General features: G+C 41.9%; 1 protein-coding gene across 1 annotated transcript in view; it reads left to right on the plus strand.

The window, feature by feature from the left end:
- Positions 1–266: 266 nt before the first annotated feature.
- Fbxo28 (F-box protein 28) overlaps positions 267–22514 on the plus strand; it is a 28048-nt gene continuing 5800 nt past the window's right edge. Inside the window, exons 1-3 of the mRNA XM_038349503.2 lie at positions 267–547; positions 14086–14195; positions 17616–17754. Of these exons, the coding sequence (XP_038205431.1) occupies positions 281–547; positions 14086–14195; positions 17616–17754 (516 nt within the window). The 5' untranslated portion in view covers positions 267–280. The remainder of the gene's footprint in view (positions 548–14085; positions 14196–17615; positions 17755–22514) is intronic.

Raw genomic sequence — 22514 nt, forward strand, 5'->3', positions numbered from 1 at the left:
CCCTCAGGTAGTTTCCAATCAGATAAGGGACCATGACGACCACCTTTCTCGCGGTTTACAGAATCTTTGATCATTGCGAAGACCACCTTTCTTGAGGTGTACAGCATCTTCCTTTCCATGGGATGCCCAGCAAACGCTGGTCCCTTTCCTCCTGTCATCCCACAAGCTCCTCCCTCTCCTTCTGCCCACCCACCCCCGCCCCGAGGAGGCAGAAGGAGGAAGTGACGCACCGGAAGTGTCCTGGTCCCTTTACAGTGGAGGAAGGACTCAAACTCCCAAGATGGCGGCGGCGTCTGAGGAGCGGATGGCCGAGGAAGGAGGCGGTAGCCACGGCGACGGCGGCTCCTGTTCGGCCTCCGGCTCCGCTCAGCGACAGCCCCCGCCGACCCCGTCGCAGGCCCCGCAGCCGGGATCCCAGGCACCTGCGGCGCCCGCGCTGGCTCCGGACCACCTGCCTCAAAACAACACACTGGTGGCGCTGCCCATCGTAGCCATCGAGAACATACTCAGCTTTATGTCCTACGACGAAATTAGTCAGCTCCGCCTGGTGAGCCTCCCCGCCCCCCGCGGGACCCCCGCGACCCTCGGCCCGCGCGGGACCGGGAGCGCGCCCCTTCCTGCCGCCGGGCAGTGTTCCCGGTGCCGGCCGGCCGGCTGCTGCTGCTGCTGATGCACCGGCATCCTGAGTCCCGGGCGGGCGAGGCTCCGCGCCTTTGGGGGGTCTCCTCGCCCCCAGCCTGGGACGCGCCCGCCGGCGAGAAGTAACGGAGTTGAGGCTTGGTGCCCGCCGCCCGGCGGAACAGGGATCCCCTAGGGGGCTGGCACCCTGCCTTGACTTCCCTCCCCGTCCCCAGTGCCCGGCTTTTCGGGAGCACACTCCCCAAGTAGGCAGAGGATCCCAGCTAGGCTGGGCTTGTGTTGCAAGACTAGTGTATTGTTCCTCCAGCCGCCCAAGCTTCCTGGTTGAAAAGGATGCAGTAGGTTTGGTCTACCCCCCCCCCCGTCCCCCTCCCCGCGAACCCCCGTTGAGGTTCTAAAATTGCACCGTGTTTTCGTGGCTTTAACCCGAGCCTTAGCTGACCGCTAAGTAAAGCCCTGGGAGATGACCAGTTCGGCTCCCTGTCACTTCCTATCCAGCCATCGTGGGGCAACTTGCCCCTTGACAAGCTGTTACCCGCCTTCCCCAGGTCTTGCCATCATTTTTTAAACAAGTGCTTCAAGCCCACCCTCCCCGCCCACCCCCGCCGTCGGAGTGGTTTATTTATACCCTAAAAATAACACGTTCGATCAGAGATTTAAAAAGTAAGAAAAAAAAATGCCTTTGGAATTTTGCTACCTCGCAGAGGATTTGACCGAGGATTTGGTGAATTCCTTGGTTCCGGAAGGTCTCTCGCTTCCGTCCAGTGAATTTATCCTTTAAGTAGTCAGGAAATTGAAGGAGGTGGGCATTTTGAAGTGATTATGAGCTGGTTCTATGTAGTAACTAGATGTCTTCGGGATTGTTTATAAAAGGACAAAGACATCTTTCTGAATGTGCTGTGTGTAGCATTTTCTTAAATAATCTATATGCCATATTTTAGACCTGTACTTCAGCTCCAAATGGACAGTAATCGCATTTCGGAGGAAATCATCTTCAAACAGCCTGTAATCATTCGTTCAAACGGTGGGCAGGTTGTGTGTGTGTGTGTGTGTGTGTGTGTGTGTGTGTTTTCCCCTTGTCTATACAGCAGTTCAACCATGCCAGTCTCCAGAATGGGAAAATTTCTTCAGTTGGGAGTAGGTATTTCAGAATACAGTATCCTTGATTTTTCAAAACGTCATCCTAGAATTTCATGTGGAATTGTAAATATTACTTTATATTTTATAAAGTGGCATCTGATCACAATTTTTGCTTTATGTACATGGTGTTTGGGCATAGCATTTGACTGAACTGAGCCGGTCGGCCAGACCATGGCTTTGGGAATCTTGCGATGTCCGCAGTTGTTAAGTATCGAGAAAAACTAGGTTTTATTTCTGTGTTAGTCGTTTTCCTCAGTTTTTTCTTTCTTCTTTCATTCATCTGTGTGTGTTTGTTGTGTGTCTGACTGTTTTTTTCACTGTTCTGGAATTCCAACTTAGCCTTGCACCTGCCAGACGAGCGCCCTATCAGTCAGAACTCGTTTTTTTTATCTTAAGCTTCTTTTCCTGGCCTGCTATTACAGATTTATTATTTAAGACGTTTTCATCAGGAGTCCCTCTGCTGCTCTCGTTCCCACTTCCCAGCCGGTTTATACTTGCACATACAGTTTTGGAAACAAGGAAGTCTCCTTCCTTTCTTTACCTAATATTCCTGGGTTTTTCTGTGACCTTTGATGGATCTTTGGTTTTAGATTCATTGGTTTCAGAAAATATAATTCAATACAAAATACAAATATTCTTTCTTGTCACTAGGTGTCAGCATTAATTTAATTATGATCTTTTTGTGAAATTGATAGAAAAGAAACAGTGCCTGGTTAGGCTCTTTGTATATATTGTTTCAATTTAAATGGTTATTTTTACCTAAATTGTTTGCCAAAAAATCAAGAGACTTAAGTGTGTGTGTGTGCTAGCATCTGCTGTATACATTACTCAAGTTCCTTCTATTGTGTTTTCTGGAGTAAGAAGTAAGGCTGGCTAAGCTCAGAAAAAAAGGGGGTGATTTTTTTTTTTTTTTTTTTTTTTTGTTTTTTCGAGACAGGGTTTCTCTGTAGCTTTGGAGCCTGTCCTGGAACTAGCTCTTGTAGACCAGGCTGGTCTCGAACTCACAGAGATCCGCGGTATTAAGAACACAAATAGCTTCCACAAAGCAAAATTGTGATCCATGGGCATCTATGCACCATTGAGATAGACCTCGTCTTCTAGGACGTCAGTCTTCCCTATTCTAGCACCTAACTTAAAGGGCAGGCACATAATCCAAGTACTCAGTATTCTGTATTTTTTATAAAAGATCTCTGACCTGAAGTTGCTACAAGAATATATTTCAATTATTTTTCCAGGTTAGTTGGTGATAGTCTTTGCCTCCTGTAACCATAAATAATTGAAATTTGATTTTTCAGTCTTCTGGTTTCTAAGGGTCTGTCTGAGTGCCTTATTAAAATGGCTCTCTTTCTACCACTAAGTTTTGCTCCCCAAACATATGCAGCCTGAAAAATTCTGGTTCCACAGAAATAGTTTTAAATATTTAATTCCTATAATGTATTAAAATGTATTTGGCTGAATACAACTTCTCAAATGGCAAGGTATATACTTTGAATTGGTTGCTTTCCCAGGAAGACAGGCAAATTAGTGCTGATGCAGCTTTGGTGTGTTACCCAGACCCCTTAATCAGTGCTTGAGAGACTTTGAAACAAGTAGCCATGGGGAAGAATTGAGCTTCTACCCTGAAGGAACATATCCAAGTTAACTTTGAACATGTCCATGAGAAGATTTGCAAGATAGTAGAAACTGTCAGTGGTTTTCCATGTAATTCAAGCAGTGCTCTTAAGAGTAGAATGGAACTATTAGTATTTCAGAGCATAAATATGACTGCGTGTTAAAGAAATAAGAATTCTTATTGCCTGAAATTAGATATTTTCAGGCAGCAACCAAGTATATAAAGCCATGCTCTGCCCCCAAGAGACTTGTCTAGATCACCCTAGAGAGTAGACTCTGCTGTTTATAGTTCCTTTCATGGTTGGTTGGTTTGTTTTTAACATATTAGAAAAATTTAGTTATAGATTGGGTTGGTAGGAAGAAATATGAAGAACAATGCAGAGGCCTTTTTCTTTTGCTTTGAAATAGCAATTTTTCAATTGCTTTGCTTTGTTTCTCACTATATGCTAGAAGTTCTTGATCTTTTTGTCTTCAGTATAACTTTGTACTCTTTTTAAAAGGTTATTGATGATCCCAAGAGCTTTCCTTAGAAAATCCCATAAAACACAAGAATACAAAGCACACATCCATTAGCTGTCAGAGTAACCATGCATCACATTACTGTGTTGCTCTAGAAACCTCAGCTGGATACCTGGGAGCCAGTGAAAGAGTCTCCTTTTTTCCATTATGAGAATAGTTTACCCATGCAGACTCCTGAAAAGGCCTTGGAAACCCCTGGTCTCCCACAACCCTGTTTACAGAGCTCACGGTGTTGTGGGTTTTGTTTTCCTCCCAGCTCTCTGCAGCAGGTACCTAAGTACAGGTAAGGAATAATAATCTGTAAGGACTGTTCCTTCCTCTGCTCATTCTTCCTGACAACTCTCAAAGAGTTCAACCAACAATCCTGTCACAGTGTCATTATGGAGACATAATGGACATTCCCTTCCCAACACAGTTACGAAGCACCAGAGTAATAAAGGCAGAAAGCATAAATAACAGAGTGTTGAAGTTAAGCAGGAAAACTTCTTCAGGACCATGGTTTTCTCCAGGTAGTACAAGTAGGACATTACCTGCAAGTAAACCCTAGAAAGTACTGAAGAACCTTGGAGGGTTGGCTGAAAGGGGTTGGCATGAGCTTGAATCTGGGAGTATAAAGTTTTTAATATGCTGCTGGGTAGTTTCCACCTATACTTGAACTTTATTCCACAGAACAATGAAGTGTAAGAAACTATTTTTGATACTCTCCAGGGTCGACAGCCTTTGATGAGGGGAAATATCTAAGAACATTAGCAGAATAGGGACTTGACATGGACTCAGTTACAACTTTTGCTTAGCAGTAAGAAGAATGGGAATTCATATCCCTAAACCAGCTGGGCGGTGGTGGCGCACGCCTTTAATCCCAGAACTTGGGAGGTAGGGGCAGGCAGATCTCTGTGAGTTTGAGGCCAGCCTGGTCTACAAGAGCTAGTTTTAGGACAGGCTCCAAGTTACAGCAAAACCAAAAAAGAAAAACAAAACCAAACAGATCCCTAAACCCATGCCAGGTGGGATGACAGCCCACTTGTAATTCTAGCCTTTTTAGGGAGAGATCCCTGAAACAAACTGCCATGAGCCTCGCTGGTATTGGGCAGCCCTGGGTTAAGAGACTGTGCTTCCAAAGAATAAAGGAAGAGAGGTTGTGGAAGTTTACCAACACTAACCTTACTTCTCAGCATGCATGTGTGCCTACACAGGCGAACACACATGCATACAAGAAAAGAAGGGGAAACAGCTTCAATCATTTCATAGCAGAAGCCAGCCGTATTTGTATCCCAGAGGTCCATGGGTTAAAGCTTGGTCTCCAGCTTGGCACTGTCAGGAGCTGCCCAAGTTTTAAGTAGTACCTGCTAGAGTCTTGGATCACTGGAACTGTATTCTCAAAGTGGGTGTAGGAGTCTTCATGGAGGGGTGTCCATCTTCCAACTCTGTCAAGTCTTGTTTTCAACTCTGTCAAGTCTCTGATTTTACATAGGGTTGTTTGCGTAAGCAGGGTCTTTTAAAGTGGTTGTTGGCTGTCCTAATTTGGGTTCTTAGCTTGTGCACTGGGCCATCTCCCCAGCTCTCCAAGATTAATTTTTAAAATCGAAGGATTAAAGCAAACTTTTTTTTTGCTTTGGGTTTTTGTTGTTGTTTTGTTTTGTTTTTAAGTAGGGTCTCATGTAACTCAGGCTAACTTCAGACTTGCTATGTAACCAAGGGTAACCTTGAACCGTGGATCCTTTGAACCCTCCTACCTTCATGGAGCTTAAACTTACTTGGAAATCAGACTCTTGTAAAAGTAATTCTAATGTAGTGAGTACAGTCAGGATAGAAAGGAAGTAAGAATCACAGAAAGTTTTAGTGAGGTGCCATCAGCTCATACGAAGAAACCAGGAGCCTCTGTGCTCTGGTAGGCTTGAGATGATGGGTTTACTCAGTCTTAAGAACAAAATGCTAAAGGCAGGAGTTTGGAGGAAACTTGTATGACATGGTCTCTTTTGCTTCTAAAATCTTTGAATTGGATTTATGTGCACAGGCTATAATCATAACACAGTAGCTTGTTCAGTGGTGTAAGAATCCATATCATTCAGTCTATCGAGGTGGTGGTCAGCTTTCTGTCAGCACAAGAGGCCAGGAGGAAATTGGCTGGAGAGGAGATTGGTTTGTGTTGGGAGTCTTGGGGTTCTAGTCTTTACTGTGCAAACATACTGCACCCCTGGACCTAGTGTGGCGAAGTGTTTACTCTGGTAGGTGAGGAGGAAGAGGAGCTGAGTTTCCACAATCCCCCAACAGGACATAGCTCCTGTGAGCTAAAACCCACTAGCAGGCCATATGTCTTAACATTTTGGGCAACCTCTAACAGTGCCAAGCTGGAGACCAAGTCTTCACAAATGGACTTTGGGAGACATTCCAGATCCCAATGACAGCACACGGAGTACAGATACATCTGACTTCTTATATGACATGACTCTTCCTGTTTTGTGCACGTGTGTTCACCTGTATAGGTGCATGTACCCAGGGAGAAATAAGGTCAGTGTTGGTAATCCTCCTCATCCCTAGTCTCCCTTATCCACCGTGCCTCATTTGGGCCTTCCAGAGTCTGTGATGCAGTGTAAGGTTTCAGTGTGTTGAACAAAATAGTTGTGAAAACATTTCACTGTTGTGAATAAGCAGTAGGAAGTCATGTCGTTGTGGGATGAAGGGTTTTCTGTATAGCATACACTAACTACTGAGAAAGTGGTGCTTATTATTTGCCTGAACTAGATTAGATCTTTTTTTTTTTTTCAGGTTTTTATTCACCCCCAACATGAAAAATATTTTAGAAAACTTTAAGATTTTATTTGTGTGCGTGTGTGTGTGTGGATGTTGTCATGTACATGTCTGTGGGGTGGCATACATACACCACTGGACTCATATATGTGAGTGTGAGAGGTTGACAGGTCTGGGATAGCTCAGGGCGGCTTCACACTAGCAAACTCTGGCTCCTCCTGCCAGCACCGCCTAAGAGCTGCAGTTACAAGCACGCTCAAGGAAAACATGTTTTAAGATTTGTTTTGCTTTTATTTAGATGTGTGTGTTTGTGTCTGTGCCGGCCATGTATATGCAGTTGCTGTAGAGGCCGGAAGGTGTTGGATTCCTTGTAGCTAGAGTTATAGGCAACTGTGAGCCCCCTTATGTTATGCTGAGAACCAAACCGGTTCTAGAAGAACAGAAAGCACTTTTAACTGCTGAATCATCGTCTCTCTAGCCCCTCAAAAAAATTCTGAAAATAAATTAGCATAGTATAAACGATTAACGGTGCATAAAGTATCCTCATTTTAATCAGTGTTCACTTCCTTTACTGAGAACAGCCCCCATAACAGAGAAATCTGAAAGTCTTTCCTCTGACTTTACAGGAATCCTGGGAATAGACTCTTCCTAGGCTAATGTGAAAGGAATTTATGTTTTCTTTCAAGTGAATATCTAGGGGACAAACCACCCAAGATAAAATATTTCTTATAATTCTGCCTGCTGATGATTGAGAATTATGATGTACATGTGGTGTATATAATATACCATAGTGGTTAAGAGCACTGGCTGCTCCTCAAGAGAACCTAGGTTTGATTCCCAGCGCTCAAAGGCTGGCATCTCACAATTGTCCATGACCCAATTGCAAGAATCCGATTCCCTCTTCTGGCCTCCAAGGGCACATGATGCACAAGACCTGCGTGCAAGCAAATCACCCCAACATATAAATATACTGTGCACTAGCTCAAGTGCTGTGAGGCAGTCTGTGTAAGGTGAACATCACTTTTCAGGAGACATTAAAATATTGTTATGTAAGACTTGTGAAGCTGATTTTTCTTTGGTTGAGGGAAATGAAAATGAGTTCCCTGAAAAAGTAAATGGGAAAGAAAGCAGGCAGAATGGATGTCCTCATTCATTATTCATTTTATAAATGACTTTTCATCTGTCATTCATTTCAGGGACATTTGCCTTGGCTCCCTCTCTTGTCTGCTCATTGTCTTGCTCTAAGTGGGGGTGGAGCACTTTAGGTGCACAAACACAGGCAAAGATAGAGCTTGCCCTTTACTAACCCATTTGAAGAGCACAAATATAAAATGTACCTCTAAATAATTGCTTCATATAACCAGTGTCATCTATTTCCAGGGAGTTAGCACACCATCTTATATTCAGCTTTCTCAGTTTTCCTCAAAATGTCTTCCATAGCTTTCTTTGGGGAAGGAGTATCTTGGATCTGATAAAGAATTAAGCTCTAGTATATTCTACATTTTTGTTCTTTTCTGCTATTGATCTTTTGAAGCGTTCTGAGCATATAACTTGTAAAATCTGTTTAAGTCAGATGTCGTAGCATATAATTGTGATCACAGCACTTGAAAAGCTGAGACAGGAGAATTGCTCCAAGTTCAAATAGGCCTGGGCTATACTCAGAACCCTGCCCCATTTAGAACAAGTGAAAAGGGAAGTTCTACTCTATAGACTTCTATTGGTAGTTTGAAAACTCAGGCAGTGAATCTTTAATGGCAGCTTTTGAGTTATTTAGAGAAAAACATCAAGTGCTTCATTTTTTAAAAACTCTAGAGCACCAAAGAATATGTTATAAAAACTGAGCTGTATTACACAATTTTCTTGATTCCAGCTAGTGTTTCATAACTCAGTATTTATGAAATCAGAGTGTCTCTTCATTGACTGTATGTTATTGCAGTAATCTGTGAGTTACATAGAAAGTCTTTACAGTCTCTTAAACAAGATTGAAGACAGCTCAGTCATCAGAGGAGGACATGCTACAAATTAAAAGGCATGTTTTATAAGCTGCTCAGCCAAGTGTCCACCTTAGAATTAACTAAAACTTGATTTCAAACATATTAGAAGAAATTTGCAAATTTCACAAATTTATCATGTAGTTGCTTCACATTGTCAAGAAAGGCCATGGTGACAAGTCCAAGAAAATTCTAAAAAAAATTATGTGAAAGAAGGCTGGAGAGATGGCTCAGCCAGTACAAGCACTGACTGTTCTTCCTGAGGACCCAGGTTCAATTCCCAGAACCCACATGGCAGCTTACAATGTGTCTGTAACTCCAGGATCCAACACCCTCCCACAGGCATACATCCGGGCAAAACACCAACTTAAGAAAAAAAAATCTTTTCAAAAAAACAAAGAATTTATTGCCACTTATGTTAAAAAATGATTTTAAAAAAGGATAAACATGACATTTTAAATCCTGCTTAATTAATGAATTAGGGAAGCCTGCATCTGTTTCCTAATACTAACACTAAAACAGCATTGTCATTCCTGTACAATGGTGGGTTTCATTAGTTCCCTTTGTTTTGTTTTGTTTGTGTGGCAGCTCACAGCAACCTGTAACTCCAGTTCAGGGGCTCTTCTGACCTCTGTAGGTGTCATACCTACACATAGTGCACAGGCATAGATGCATACAAAACTATACATATAAAATAACTTGAAAAATGTTAACAGATACATCTGTTATGTATACTGATCTTTATAACTAGTATGTTTAAATTGACTATGACTTTTAAAAACAATGCGTGCCGCCAGAAGCTGTTTCCTACTTCATTCCCCCACCCCAGCCTTTATTCTTTTTAAGTTGATGCATACATGTTGTGCATATTTGGAAAACTATTAGTTAATTAGTTTGTTGAGACAGTCTTACTGTGCAGTCCAAGCTGGCCTGGACTTAGTATGTAGCCCAGGATAGCCATGAACTCTACTCTAGCTCTTCCTTCCAAGTGCTAAGATTACAGGCATGTACCACTGATGCTTGGAGCAGGTTTGTACACACATATCTGCTGTGTAATGTCCAAATTAGCATAAACATGGATCTCAAAGCTTTGGAGTTTCTTTTATAGTGGATTTAAAATCTTTGACATTTTATAAGTGCACTGTATACGATCGCTGTCTGTAGTTACCTTGCACTCAGGTAACTACGGCCTCTAAATGGAGCTTAGTGACTGTTGGTTAGCCTTTTCCCACGCCACTCAACCCTTCTCAGCCTCTCCTTTGTACCATTCTAACCTGTTTATGAACCCTGATGGTTTCTAACATAGGCATCATTTTTGTTTATTATGCTCTGGATTTTTAATTTGTGTCCTAAGTAAACTGCCAATTTGCTAGAATTTTCGTTGATATTAAGAATCAAAGAAACATTTTTTCCTTGAGCCTTGGAAAATTATTAACATACCCCTAAATTTAGAATTGCACTTTAGATGAGGCAGTTTAGGAATTGTTTCTGCTGTGCAGTGTGGTGCAAGTTCAGTGTGGTGTACTGCTGAACCCAGCATCTCTGCACTCTACCCCTGTGCTACCTCCTTACCCTGTGTGGTGATTTAGAGTTGCAAGGTAGCATACATTGGCAACAGTGGTCATTAAATTGCTTGCTATGGGAAAATTCAGTATAATCCAGTCTCCCTAAGATGACTGCCTCTTTCTGAATCCTAAACAAAAGATGAGTATGTCATTTCTTTGTGTCTGTGCCGTCAGTGTTTATTGAACGTTCATGAAAGAAGGACCAATAAAACTGCATGTGAGACGCTGTTGACTGATGCTTCGTGTGTTTTTGATGTTGGCTTCTGAGGTTGCTGTTCTAAATTGTCTTTGTGACGTGTTTTTTATTTTTTTGTTTTTGTTCTTTCTGTTAGCTTCCATTTATAGACATCAGTGGAGGCTTCATTTATAAGCACTATTTTTTATATTTTTCTTTTACCTCTGGGGTTCATCCATATTGATTCCAGCTGTCTCTGGTGAGTTTCCAGAAATCCATTTTTTTTACCCTAATATCACAATGTTTACAGAAATAACCAGCCAACTGTGTCAGATCTTTGAAAAGACTGGGTACCATCTTTTTCAAGATTTCTCATTATCTGATTGCCAAGCTCAAGACTTGGGAAATCTCTCACCCTCCCTCTACATCTGATCTGTTTTCAGGAGCGCTTACGTGGTGCTGTGCTCATTCCAGACTTTGTCCTTTCGCAGACATGATTGCCTGTAATGTGATTCTGCTTGAGAAGCCTAATTCAAATCTTTAGTCAGGTGTCTTTTCCCTTGGTTGACTTTGTGTGTACTTGGGTTCTCATTAGTAATCTTATCTACTCAGATTAGTAATGAATTCACATTATTGAATTTCTGCATGGTTAAAGAAAGACAATGAGACCCTTAGAATCAGCTAGATCCAGTGGAACAAAACTCAGAACAAGTAATTTCAACATTACCTTACAAATGTTACAGTAATAATCGATTGCCCTTATGAGTTTTGTAAATACGTGGTTGTTCAAAAAACTTATTTGATCTCAGAACTTAGAGTCTGCAGAGACAAGAAATATCCTCTTAACTTGACAGAAGAGGGGTTTAGTAGTATCTTGCCTTCTGCTGGCCCCAACTCTTACTCCAGCTGTACCACTTTTTTAAATATTTATTTATTTATTTATTATGTATACAATATTCAGTCTGTCTGTATGCCTGGAGGCCAGAAGAGGGCGCCAGACCTCATTACAGATGGTTGTGAGCCACCATGTGGTTGCCTGGGAATTGAACTCAGGACCTTTGGAAGAGCAGGCGATGCTCTTAACCGCTGAGCCATCTCTCCAGCCCCAACTGTACCACTTTGACTGCTCTATTTCACGTTTTCTCTTAACTTTCTGCTTTGGAAGATGAGAATTTAGCCTTCTCTGTTTCCATTTCACACATAAATATACTGCCTTTTTCTTCCTCACATTTTTCACAAAATAATTCAGTACTCATGTTTGTAGTGATATATTTATTCCATATTAGGTTACTGAATGTCTAAAGTATATTCTAGAGAGCCCACAGAGGTTTTCAAGATGGGCTCTTTAAGATTGCAGATAACTTATTCTTGTGGTTTGATTTTGTTTTTAATGTTTATGGGTATTTCGTCTGCATGTATACCTATGCACCATCTGTGTGCCTGGTGCTCAGGAAGGCCAGAAGAGAACATCAGATCCCCTGGAACCGAGTTACAGAGGGTTGTGAGCCACCATGCGAGTGCTGGAAGAGCAGCTAAGCCCTGCAGATACTTTTGTTAATGAGACACTATGTTTCTCACTCCTTATTTTAAAATAACCATAGCATTTTCTAGTATTTATGTGGCCTGTGAACTTGTTTATATATTAATAACAACTAAAACAATTACTTGTATGGTCTCATGAAGTTATTTTTTAGAATTATCTTTTATCAAAGAACTTTTAAAAAATGTAAAATAGTGCTTCTCACTAAATATGGTTTAAAAAGAAATTTTCATTTAAAACATGTTAAAGGCCAAGTGAGGGGTGGCACTTGCCTTTAATACCAGCACTTAAGAGGTAGGAAGATCTCTGTGAGTTTGAGTAATGAGTTCCAAGCCCACTGGAGCTACATAGACTAAAACACACTCTGTATACCTCTGTCTAAAATGTATGCACATAGTCATGCAGGGATGTTTAGAATCAGGTGTGATGCACATGCCTGTCATCCCAACACTTGAGAGGTTGAGGCAGGGAGATGAGGAGGTCAAGACCATCCTCTGATGCATAATAAGTTCAGGGACAGCCTGGTTATGTGCGACCTTGCCTGTCTTTCTCAATATGTGTATATGACATTAAACCCTCACTTTTAAATTTATTTACTGTAAAGTAGAAATGTTTATTTGCTTTATTCAAAATATTCTTTTGCATTCTCAAACTAAATCCCAATTACTCTTTCCCTTTGAATGAACAGATCCCTCAGTGGGTTTTAAAAGCAGTGATCTGGATTTTTTTGAGACAAGTTCTTGCTACATAGTCCTGGCTAACCTGGAACTCATTCTGTGTTTCTCAAACTTGAAATAACTCTTCTGCCTCTTGTTTCTTGAGTGCTGGTGTGTCACTACCCTCAGTTTATTTTTTACTTTATTGTACAGTTGAAAATAACTTTTCAGACTATATTCCCTTTTAAAGGGACCCTGCCCACCTCCCCCCCCCCTTCTCTCTCTTTCTCTCCCTCTCTTCTTCTGATGTTCCTGTCCCCAGGGGCCGGTCTCCCCCTCTTCCCTCTTTTATGTCCCCTTTCCTCTAATAAAAATCTTTTCATGTGAAGAAAAAAAAAAAAGAAAATAACTTTTCACTAATGTGTTCCATGTGGCACGCTGTGATTCAATATTAAAACATGAAAGTCTTCATGAAATTCAGCTCAGTGTACAGGAATTTTTGTCTTCCTGTGTTCCCAGGAGAAATAAACTCAGGCACTTCATCTTGACAAGTACATAGCAGGTATTTGTGCATAGATGCTGTGATGGAGCAGGGCAGATAGAAAACAGCATGACCCTGGTAGGTACTCGCTTCAGTGGCTGTGCTTTCCAGCATCTAGCCTGTACAGTGAGAAGTAACCTTTAGGTTGAAGATCAAACCATTATAAAATTTTCGGGGGGAGGGGAGACTAAAACCACTAAGTTTTATGTGCCGGATTTAAAATATTAAAAGATAAGAAAGATTCTAAGGTCTCTCAGAAATAAGGAAATTAAATCTATAGAAGAGGCTTCAGGTTCATTTTAAGGTGACCTAACAATTTTTTGCAACAGTTTAGAGTTTTCCAAAGGAATTGGCCTGTGTGATTTAATCTCACTGCTGTGATTGTCTCAGCTGTCTCTGAGCTACATACCGTCCACAGCCACGATCAGGTCTCAGACTCTCAGATAGCACACTGCTTGTGTAGTGACAGTCTCCGTTTCTTCAGCACCCAGAAGTGGTTGCCTTTGTGATGTACATTGAGATGCTTTGGAGAACATAACAGCATCTCATCTGAAAGCTTTGGACATCATGACCCAAATCACTAGAAGAAATAAAAATTCTCACTCTGCTTATATTTCTGAGATTAGACTAAAATTTGAATTTACACTTTCTTTGATAAAAGGGAGTGTTTGAAACTATTAAAAGCTTCCAGGTGTATCATTTTACTGATCTTCCATACTGCAGACAGGATATTCTTCACACCTAAGTAAGTGGTAGTTCTTTGCCCAAACATTAATTTCTTAGTGAGAGGCCATAATGATTCCATGGCACTGATGACAGTGGCAGTAAGTTGGGTTAGACAGCACTTTGGGGACTGTACCAGTACAGAGAACTTCCCACCTCAGTCATCCCATCCAAGTTCATATTAATGCTTTGGTTACTGGTTTTATCTTTTAAATTCTATCTCCCCTCTGCCTATAGGTTTGTAAAAGAATGGACTTGGTCTGTCAGAGAATGTTGAATCAGGGATTTCTGAAAGTGGAGAGGTACCACAATCTATGTCAGAAGCAAGTTAAAGCACAACTGCCAAGGTACGTTCTAGTTAGTGTCGGGGGGTACCACGGGTTTGCTCGGTAAGAAATAAATAATTGGGCCAGGCAGTGGTGGGGCATGCCTCTATCCCAGCACTTGTGAGGAGAGGCCAGTGGATCTCTGAGTTTGAGGCCAACCTGGTCTCCAGAGCAAGTTCCAGGATAGCAAGGGCTACCCAGAGAAACCCTGCCTCGAAAAAAACAAGGAAAAAGAAGAAGAGGGCTGGAGAGATAACTCACTTGTTCTTGCAGAGAACCAAAATAATGAAGAGTCACAGGCTGGGCAGTGGAAAGTGCTCTTACCCCAGTCCCTGAGAGTCCGAGGCAGGTAGACTTCTGTGAGTTTGAGGCCAGCCTGGTCTACACAGTGAGTTTCAAGACAACCAGGGCTCTGTAGGGAGACTTTGTCTCAAAACAACAAAGAAAAATTGAGTCAGGTGTGATGGTGCACATCTATAATCCTAGCACTTGGGCAGTGGAAGCAAGAGGATCAGGAATTCAAGGCCAGCTTTAGGTTCATTAGCAGACTTGAGGCTAGCCTGGTTTACATGGGTCTCAAAAACACAAAAGAAAAGAGATTAGGGGAAAGAAAAAATACATAAAGAAATAGAAGAGCATGTATGTTTGCGGCCTGGAAGGTTCTGTTTTTAACGTGACACTGTTTCTCAGGTCTGTCTATACATACGTACATACATACATGCATGCATGCATACATACATACATTATATATATACATACACACGTATTTTATACATGCACACACAGTCTTGACCAAGACTCAGCTCTATACATGCATATTTTTTAGAATTTGGACAGCTAATCTTAAAATTCTTATGGAAAATATAAGAGACCCAGATTAACTAACACAATTTTGAGTAACAGTGTTGGAAGGCTAATACCTCCTGATTTTTTTTTTTTTTTTTTTTTTTTTTTTTTTTTTTTTTGGTTTTTCGAGACAGGGTTTCTCTGCAGCTTTTTTAGAGCCTGTCGTGGAACTAGCTCTTGTAGACCAGGATGGCCTCGAACTCACAGAGATCCGCCTGACTCTGCCTCCCGAGTGCTGGGATTAAAGGCGTGCGCCACCACCGCCCGGCTACCTCCTGATTTTAAAACTTAGTACTAAGCTATAGTAATCAAAACAGTATGGTACAAGTATAATTATAGACACATAGATCAATGAAATAAAATAGAGAGTCTGGAAAATAACCCTTGTATACTTAAATTTGATTTTCAGTAAGGATGCCAAGAAAGTTCAGCTGGAGAAAGAATGATGTTTTTTAAAAATTGGATCAGGCGAGGTGATATGATACATGCTTTCAGTCTCAGCACTTGGGAGGCAGAGGCTGAAGGATCTTTGAGTTCAAGGCCAGCTTGGTCTACATAGGAAGCTCTGGGACAGCAGGACTACAAAGAGAGACCTGTCTCAATAATAATATAAATTGGGACCTAGGGGTCAGCAAGGTTACTCACAAGTAAGGGCACTGATGAGCTGGTTCTAGAACTCACACTGACTTCCACAGGTTGTTCTGCCACACACACACGTTTAAAAAATTGGGGCTAAAGCAAAAACTTGTGCGTATAAAGCTGGCCACTACCACAGTCTAGCAAAGGACTCTAGGTAACTGCACTTGCTCTTGAACCCCTAGAGCACATAATGTTAGAAGCAAGAGTGGCTTCACCAGCTAGATAGTATAGTACATGCCTCTAATTTCAGAACCCAAGAAACTGGGGCAGGAGAGTCACAAGCTGGAGGCCTGCCTTAGCTACAGAGCAAGTTTGAAGGCAGCTTGAGCTGTGTGACAAGACCTGTCTCAAGACAAGCTGAAGCCTAGAGAGACGGCTCAGCAGTTCAGAGCATTTGTTCAGGTTCAGTTCCCAGCACCCACATGACAGCTCACAACTTTCTGTAACTCCAGTTTCTGGTGATTCAACAACTTCTGACTTCTGTGGGTAACAAGCACCCACATGGTATACATAAATACATGCAGCCAAATATCCATACACATAAGATTAAATCCTTTTGTAAAAAACAAAATGAACCAAATTAAGTTAAACAGACACATTACAATAAAGTAGCTTGCCCCAAATGTGTGTTCAAGAGAAATTAAAATGTGTGTCCATACAAAAGCTTGAAGATTATAGCTCAGTGGAGCACTTGACTACCTTGTACAAGGTCCTGTCTTAGGGTTTCTATTGCTGTTGTCTTCTACTGAAGAGACACCATGACCACAGCAGTTCTTATAAAGGAAAACATTTCATTGGGGTGCTTACAGTTTCAGAAGTTCAATCCATTATCGTCATGCCAGGGCATGGTAGCATGCAGGCAGACATGGTGCTGGAGAAGTAGCTGAGAGTCCTACATCTTGCAGGCGACAGGAAGTAGTCTGCTCACTGGGAGTACCTTGAGTTCTGAGGAAACCTTAAAGCACACCTCCTAATAGCACCACTCCCTTTGGGGGTCGTTTTCTTTCAAACCACCATACATAGTTCCCAGCACAACAAAAATACATACTTGTACACAGATATCCTTAGGATCTTTATTTATAATCGAAATGTAGAAACAACCCAGATGTGTAAAAGAATGATACCTAAGTATAAAGGGGTGTTATTCAGCAATTAAAAGGTCAGTGTTAGAGCATCGGTGAACGGTGACTATAGAAATGGATGCACAAAGGGCTGCCCATCACAGTCCCGTTTATTCCAGAGTTCAGGGTAAGGAGATCATAAAAAGAGAAGGTAGATGAGATTGGCAGATGGCTGCAAGTTTTCTTTTTATGGTGATGATGTGCCAAATTTAGATAATGGTAATGGTGATGCCACTCTTAAATACACAGAATCTACTCTGATTAAACTACATATGAAATAGGTTGTGGCATTGGTACAGTGTGTGCCCAACTGCCTTCTAAATAAAGAAATACTGAATTTTATGTGTGAGTTACTTCTGAGTAAAACTGTTAGAAAAGATTGAAATAGAGAGAGGTTTTGGGATCAAGGTCAGGACCTCACAAGTACTGGGCAAGTGGTCTACCACTGTGCTACACTGCCAGCTGTGTATTTTTTTTAAGAAACAGTTATTTTGTTAGCAGTAGTTCTTGTTAAAGATATATGAGCATTACAGTTATGACCCAGTTACAAATGTCTAAATTAGCATGTTCGTCTGTTTGATTAAGATATTTTGTTTGGCCGGGCGGTGGTGGCGCACGCCTTTAATCCCAGCACTGGGGAGGCAGAGGCAGGCGGATCTCTGTGAGTTCGAGGCCAGCCTGGTCTACAAGAGCTAGGTCCAGGACAGGCTCTAAAAAAGCTGCAGAGAAACCCTGTCTCGAAAAACCAAAAAAAAAAAAAAAGATATTTTGTTTGGCTAACATTGTATTCTACACTACTGCTTTAATGGGTGCCATTGACTTATTGTTATTTCAGGAGAGAGTCAGAAAGGAGAAACCATTCCTTAGCTCGTCATGCAGATATCCTTGCTGCCGTGGAAACAAGGCTGTCACTGTTAAATATGACTTTCATGAAGTATGTGGACTCCAACCTCTGTTGCTTCATACCAGGAAAGGTAACCAGTGCCGCATACCCTTTGTGGTGTCAGAAATATTACTTCTCTGAATGAGTTTTTATTAGTGGCTATACTTAGCTTTTCTGTACAGTTATAAAATGTATCATTCGCGTGATGTTGACATTTAAAAGTCTAATTGTAAAATGCACACTGGAAATGAGAGGCTTGGCGGGGGTTCATAGTTAAGAAAACATTTTGACCTTTATGGTCAAAATACCAGAAATGCCACAATGAACAAAATACAGATTGTGCTACTTTCAAGATTGTTAGAGTTTGGGGAAAGGTAGGATGGAGGGTTTGCTGGGTTTGGTTTTGTCTGAGAAATGTTTGGTAATGATGAGCATATATTTAACCAGAGTAGTATTTGTTGTGTGGGAATATTCCAGGGTTAAGGAGTCCGTCCTCCTTACCACACTAAGTATGGGACTTGGACAGTTATTAAGTAAATTCCCTTCCCCAGCCGCACTGCATGAGCTAACACTTGTGGAAACATCCTACTTGTTGAATAAAGTGTCAATTCAAGTGAGATATAGAAGCATTGGAAATGGATTTAAAGATCATTTTGCTTCTTGATAGACCTTGGCAAAAGTGTCCTTTTAGTCGTAGGAACTTCTTAATACCTAATGAAATTATTTCCAGAAACAATTTATAGTGGCTATAGTGTATGTAGATACTATTTCCATTCTCAGTTTGCAGTAACATCTGGTTTAATGGCTTATACTTTGATTTCAAGTCTTCCTTGTTGTATCTTACTTCTCCATATGACCTACAAATGCTTTTATAAGATAATGTAAGAGCATGACTAACTAAAAACTGGGCTCAGGTTTTTTGATTTTTATTTATTTGTATTGTATGTGGATTGGTGTTTTCCTGCATATATGTCTGTGTGAGAGTGTCAGATCCCCTAGAGCTGGAGTTACAGGTAGTTGTGAGCTGCCATGTGGGTATTCAGAGTTGAACCTGGGACCTCTGGGAGAGCAGCTAGTGCTCTTAACCACTGAGTCAGCTCTCCAGCCTCGGGTTCAGATTTTTATACCAGATTTTTATCTATGTACAGCCCTTAACTCTTTGTGTGCTGCAGAAAAGTCCTTTGAGCCTGCATGACTTGCCCTCTCCAATAGACAATTTTCATTGTGCATCTCATTTTTAATGATAGGAGCAATAGAGACATAGCTTCCAGTTTCCTGCTGTCAGAGAAAGTACAGCCAGTTGTTCTAACAGAGAGGGGTTTGTGACTGGATTGAGGGCCTGCAGAAATGAGTGCTTTTTGTCTGACCTTTACAGACATTGTAGCCATTCTTGGTTTGGGTTCACAAGCCTGAAGCATAGATTTGTACTGCCTGAGTAACTAGTGAAGACCATTGAGTTCTATTCTTCCGGAACTGCTTGTTAGCTTTTCAGTTTAAATTCTAGTACCAAACCAATGGGCTACAGTGGCCCCACCTTCAGGTTTCTCAGCATTGCTAGGCAGCTCCTAGATCGGGCCTTCATTTGCCCACAGTAGAGCTCACCCGAGAGCTCATCTGGGAAGATGGAGTCCTCCTCTCCCTTTCTTGTCGTTACCACACTGGGCATTCATGAAGCGCGTGCTGGTTGTCAGAGGACCTTTCCTATGCGCTCCCTCACTTGTGCTCCTCACAGCCGTGTGTGGGAGGTGGGACAGACATTCCTGTCCTGTCTCATGGGCAAGAAAGCTGAGGCCCAGGGATTCTAGTTGCAGAGCTGACTCCAGCATGGTGTCACACCTACTGCATCCTTACAGCCGTCTTCACTGTGAATCCATTGCCACGGGTTTTTTTTTTTTTTTTTTTTTCTCCAGCAAAAGAGTACTTGACTGAAAACAACCAAAAATTATAATTTTTGTTTTTATTTAGATCAATGGTTTATCATACTTGGATTTTTGTTTGTTTCTTAAAATTACCTTCTTTAATAGCTTATGTTGTGGTGATATTTTGTTTGTAATCTAACAAATAAAGCTTGCCTGAAGATCAGCATGCAGAGCTAAGCCACTAGTCAGCCATAGAGTTCAGGCAGTGGTGGCACACACCTTTATTCCCAGCACTCAGGAGACAAAGGCAAACAGATCTCTGAGTTCAAGGCCACCCTGGGCTTCACGAGATTGATTCTGTCTAAAAGAGAAACAAGAGCTCACACAAAGGTGATTTCAGCTCTTGGGATCACATTCTTTAACCCTAGCACTAGGGAGGTGGAGACAGGATTGATATGGCTGGGTGGAGAGAGGAATGATAGGCAGGGGAGTGGATGAGTCTGAGGTTTCTGAAAGAGATTCAGTCAGGATTCCTAGAGACAGAATTGTCCCTTTGGTCTGAGCATTGGTAGAGACAGGAACTCTCTAAGTGTTGCTCTGCTTCTCCGATCCTTCAGCTTTCACCCCTGATAGCTAACTTGAGTTTTTATTAAGACCAATTAGAATTTGTGTTATGTTTTGCCTGAAACAACAGCATTATACTCAATAATTGTTATTTTTTAAAACTATGTTGCTGTGGGCTAGAAGCACAGCTCAGTAGTTAGGAGCAATGAATGCCCTTCCAGAGGTCCTGAGTTCAATTCCCAGCAACCACGTGGTGGCTCACAAACATCTATAGTGTGATCTGATGCCCTCTTCTGGCGTAAAGTCATACATGCAGATAGAGCACTCATACATTAAATAAATAGATAAATCTTTAAAAATATATATGTTGCTGTTACTTTATGTTTCTTAATTAAAATAGCTAACTTAAGCCAGGTGGTGGTAACATACACCTTTATCCCAGCACTCAGGAGGCAGAGGCAGGTGGACCTCTGAGCTAGTGGCCAGCCTAGTCTACCAAGCAATTTCCAGGACAGCCAAGGCTATACAGAGAAACCCTGAAACCCCGACCCAAGTGCCCACCCCCCAAAGCTAATTTAACAAGGATATTCCCCTAATGAGACCCCTTCCTCACCTCTTAACAGACTTAAGTGACACCTAAAAGGCAGGGCCACTCTAGACACATCAATAGCTAAGTTTCCTATTAGTTGTAAACTTGATTTAGTGTATGGTTTCTTGTCCCCAAGATTACATTCCTTTAGTTTATTATACTATATCCCTTTCACTGACATTGAGGTGTATAGTCAGTAATTTATTAAGTTGCTTAAGTAAGTGAGAAAAACAAAAGTGTGATTTAAATTAGGTTGCCAAACATCACAATATTGAGACTTTTCCTTCTAGAGGAAGGATCAGCATGTGTTTTTTCAGTGGAAACTAGAGAGTCATCATTTTGGCTCTGTTTTCTGGTTCCAGTTCTGAGTGACAACTGGAGAGCGTGGAGTAAAAAACAATATATGTTCACACACAGACCGACGGGGCTGTAGCTGGCCGCCCCCCACCGCTCTCACAGTGCACTCCTCTCTCAGCCTGGGTGAATGGTGGGCAGCTGGTCTTCTGACGATGCAGCAAGGAAGAGTGGTGTGGGTAGGCGCGGCTCCTAGCCATTATTTGGAGTCCTGATAACCGCTGTGTTCTGTTGAAACTCAGTGGCCCTCAGAGAGAGGGTTTTCACAGTATGAATGGTTGTACAGGGCCAGGAAACTGACCAAATGTCCAAACAGACCTAAAATGTACACACTGGGTGTAATTGGTTTCTTATTCATGTTCTAGGAAGGAAAATAGGGGCCCAATAGTATTGTCCAGATTCAGCAATTGTAGGTAATTTTCTCTTTAATATGTACTCTTTGTTGAACCATTTGAAAATATGTTAAAGATATTAGTAATCCTTGGTTCTTAGATATGTTCTATGTTTCCTAAGAACTAGGGCAGTCTTTCTTCCATAGCCACAATGCAGGTAGAATACCAGGAAATTAAGCATTAATAAAATACTTTTATTTATCCTTGACAGTTTATATTCAGATTTCATTATGTCACAGTAATACTTTCCTAGTGGTTTTCTCTCTTTCTCTCTCTCCCCCTCTTTCCCTCTCTCTCTCCCTCCCTCTCTCTCCCTATACCTCTCTCTCCCTCCCTCCCTTTCCTATAGAAGGAGCAGCGGGCTGCCTTCCCGCCCGGCTCCTGTATGGCTAGCTTAGCCCCAGAATAATTACATGGAAACTGTATTCATTTAAACACTGCCTGGCCCATTAGTTTTAGCCTCTTATTGGCTAATTCTCACATCTTGCTTAACTCATTTGTATTAATGTGTGTAGCACCACAAGGTGGTAGCTTACTGGGAAGATCCTAACCTGTGTCTGTCTCGGAGAGGAGAGTCATGGTGACTGCCTGAGGCGTCTGCCTCACTGCTTTCTTCTCAGCATCCTGTTTTGTTAAGTTGTGCCATGTAGAGGTAATACGGTATCGCCTGTTTCCTGCCCAGTCTAAATCTTAACTGTGCTGTTATTATGGTAATTACCATAATCCCCACCCACCCCCAGACCAGCATAGTTCGGCATGGCGGAGCCTCTCCGTTTGTGCCTCAGCTAACATGGCGGAGCTGCTTGTGCCTCTGAGCCATAGCATGTAATGACCCCCTTTTAGGCATACAGTGAGTCTAGTTGCCATCAAACAAATCATAGCACTTTACTCCAAATGCTCCATTTAAAGGCTCTGTCTCCCGGAGGAGCCAGACAGATCGTGGTGGCGGCACAGCCCAGAAACTGGTATTTTAAAACCGCCACTTTCTAGTAGACCTGATCCCGCGGCCTACCCAGGCAGGAAGAGCTGAGCCACAGGCATGGTCTCAGCTACTTTGTTCCCAACCCCTAGTGGGCCCAGAAATGTTCCATAG

The sequence above is a fragment of the Arvicola amphibius genome, chromosome 12, assembly GCF_903992535.2.
Source record: "Arvicola amphibius chromosome 12, mArvAmp1.2, whole genome shotgun sequence".
Taxonomy (NCBI): domain Eukaryota; kingdom Metazoa; phylum Chordata; class Mammalia; order Rodentia; family Cricetidae; genus Arvicola; species Arvicola amphibius.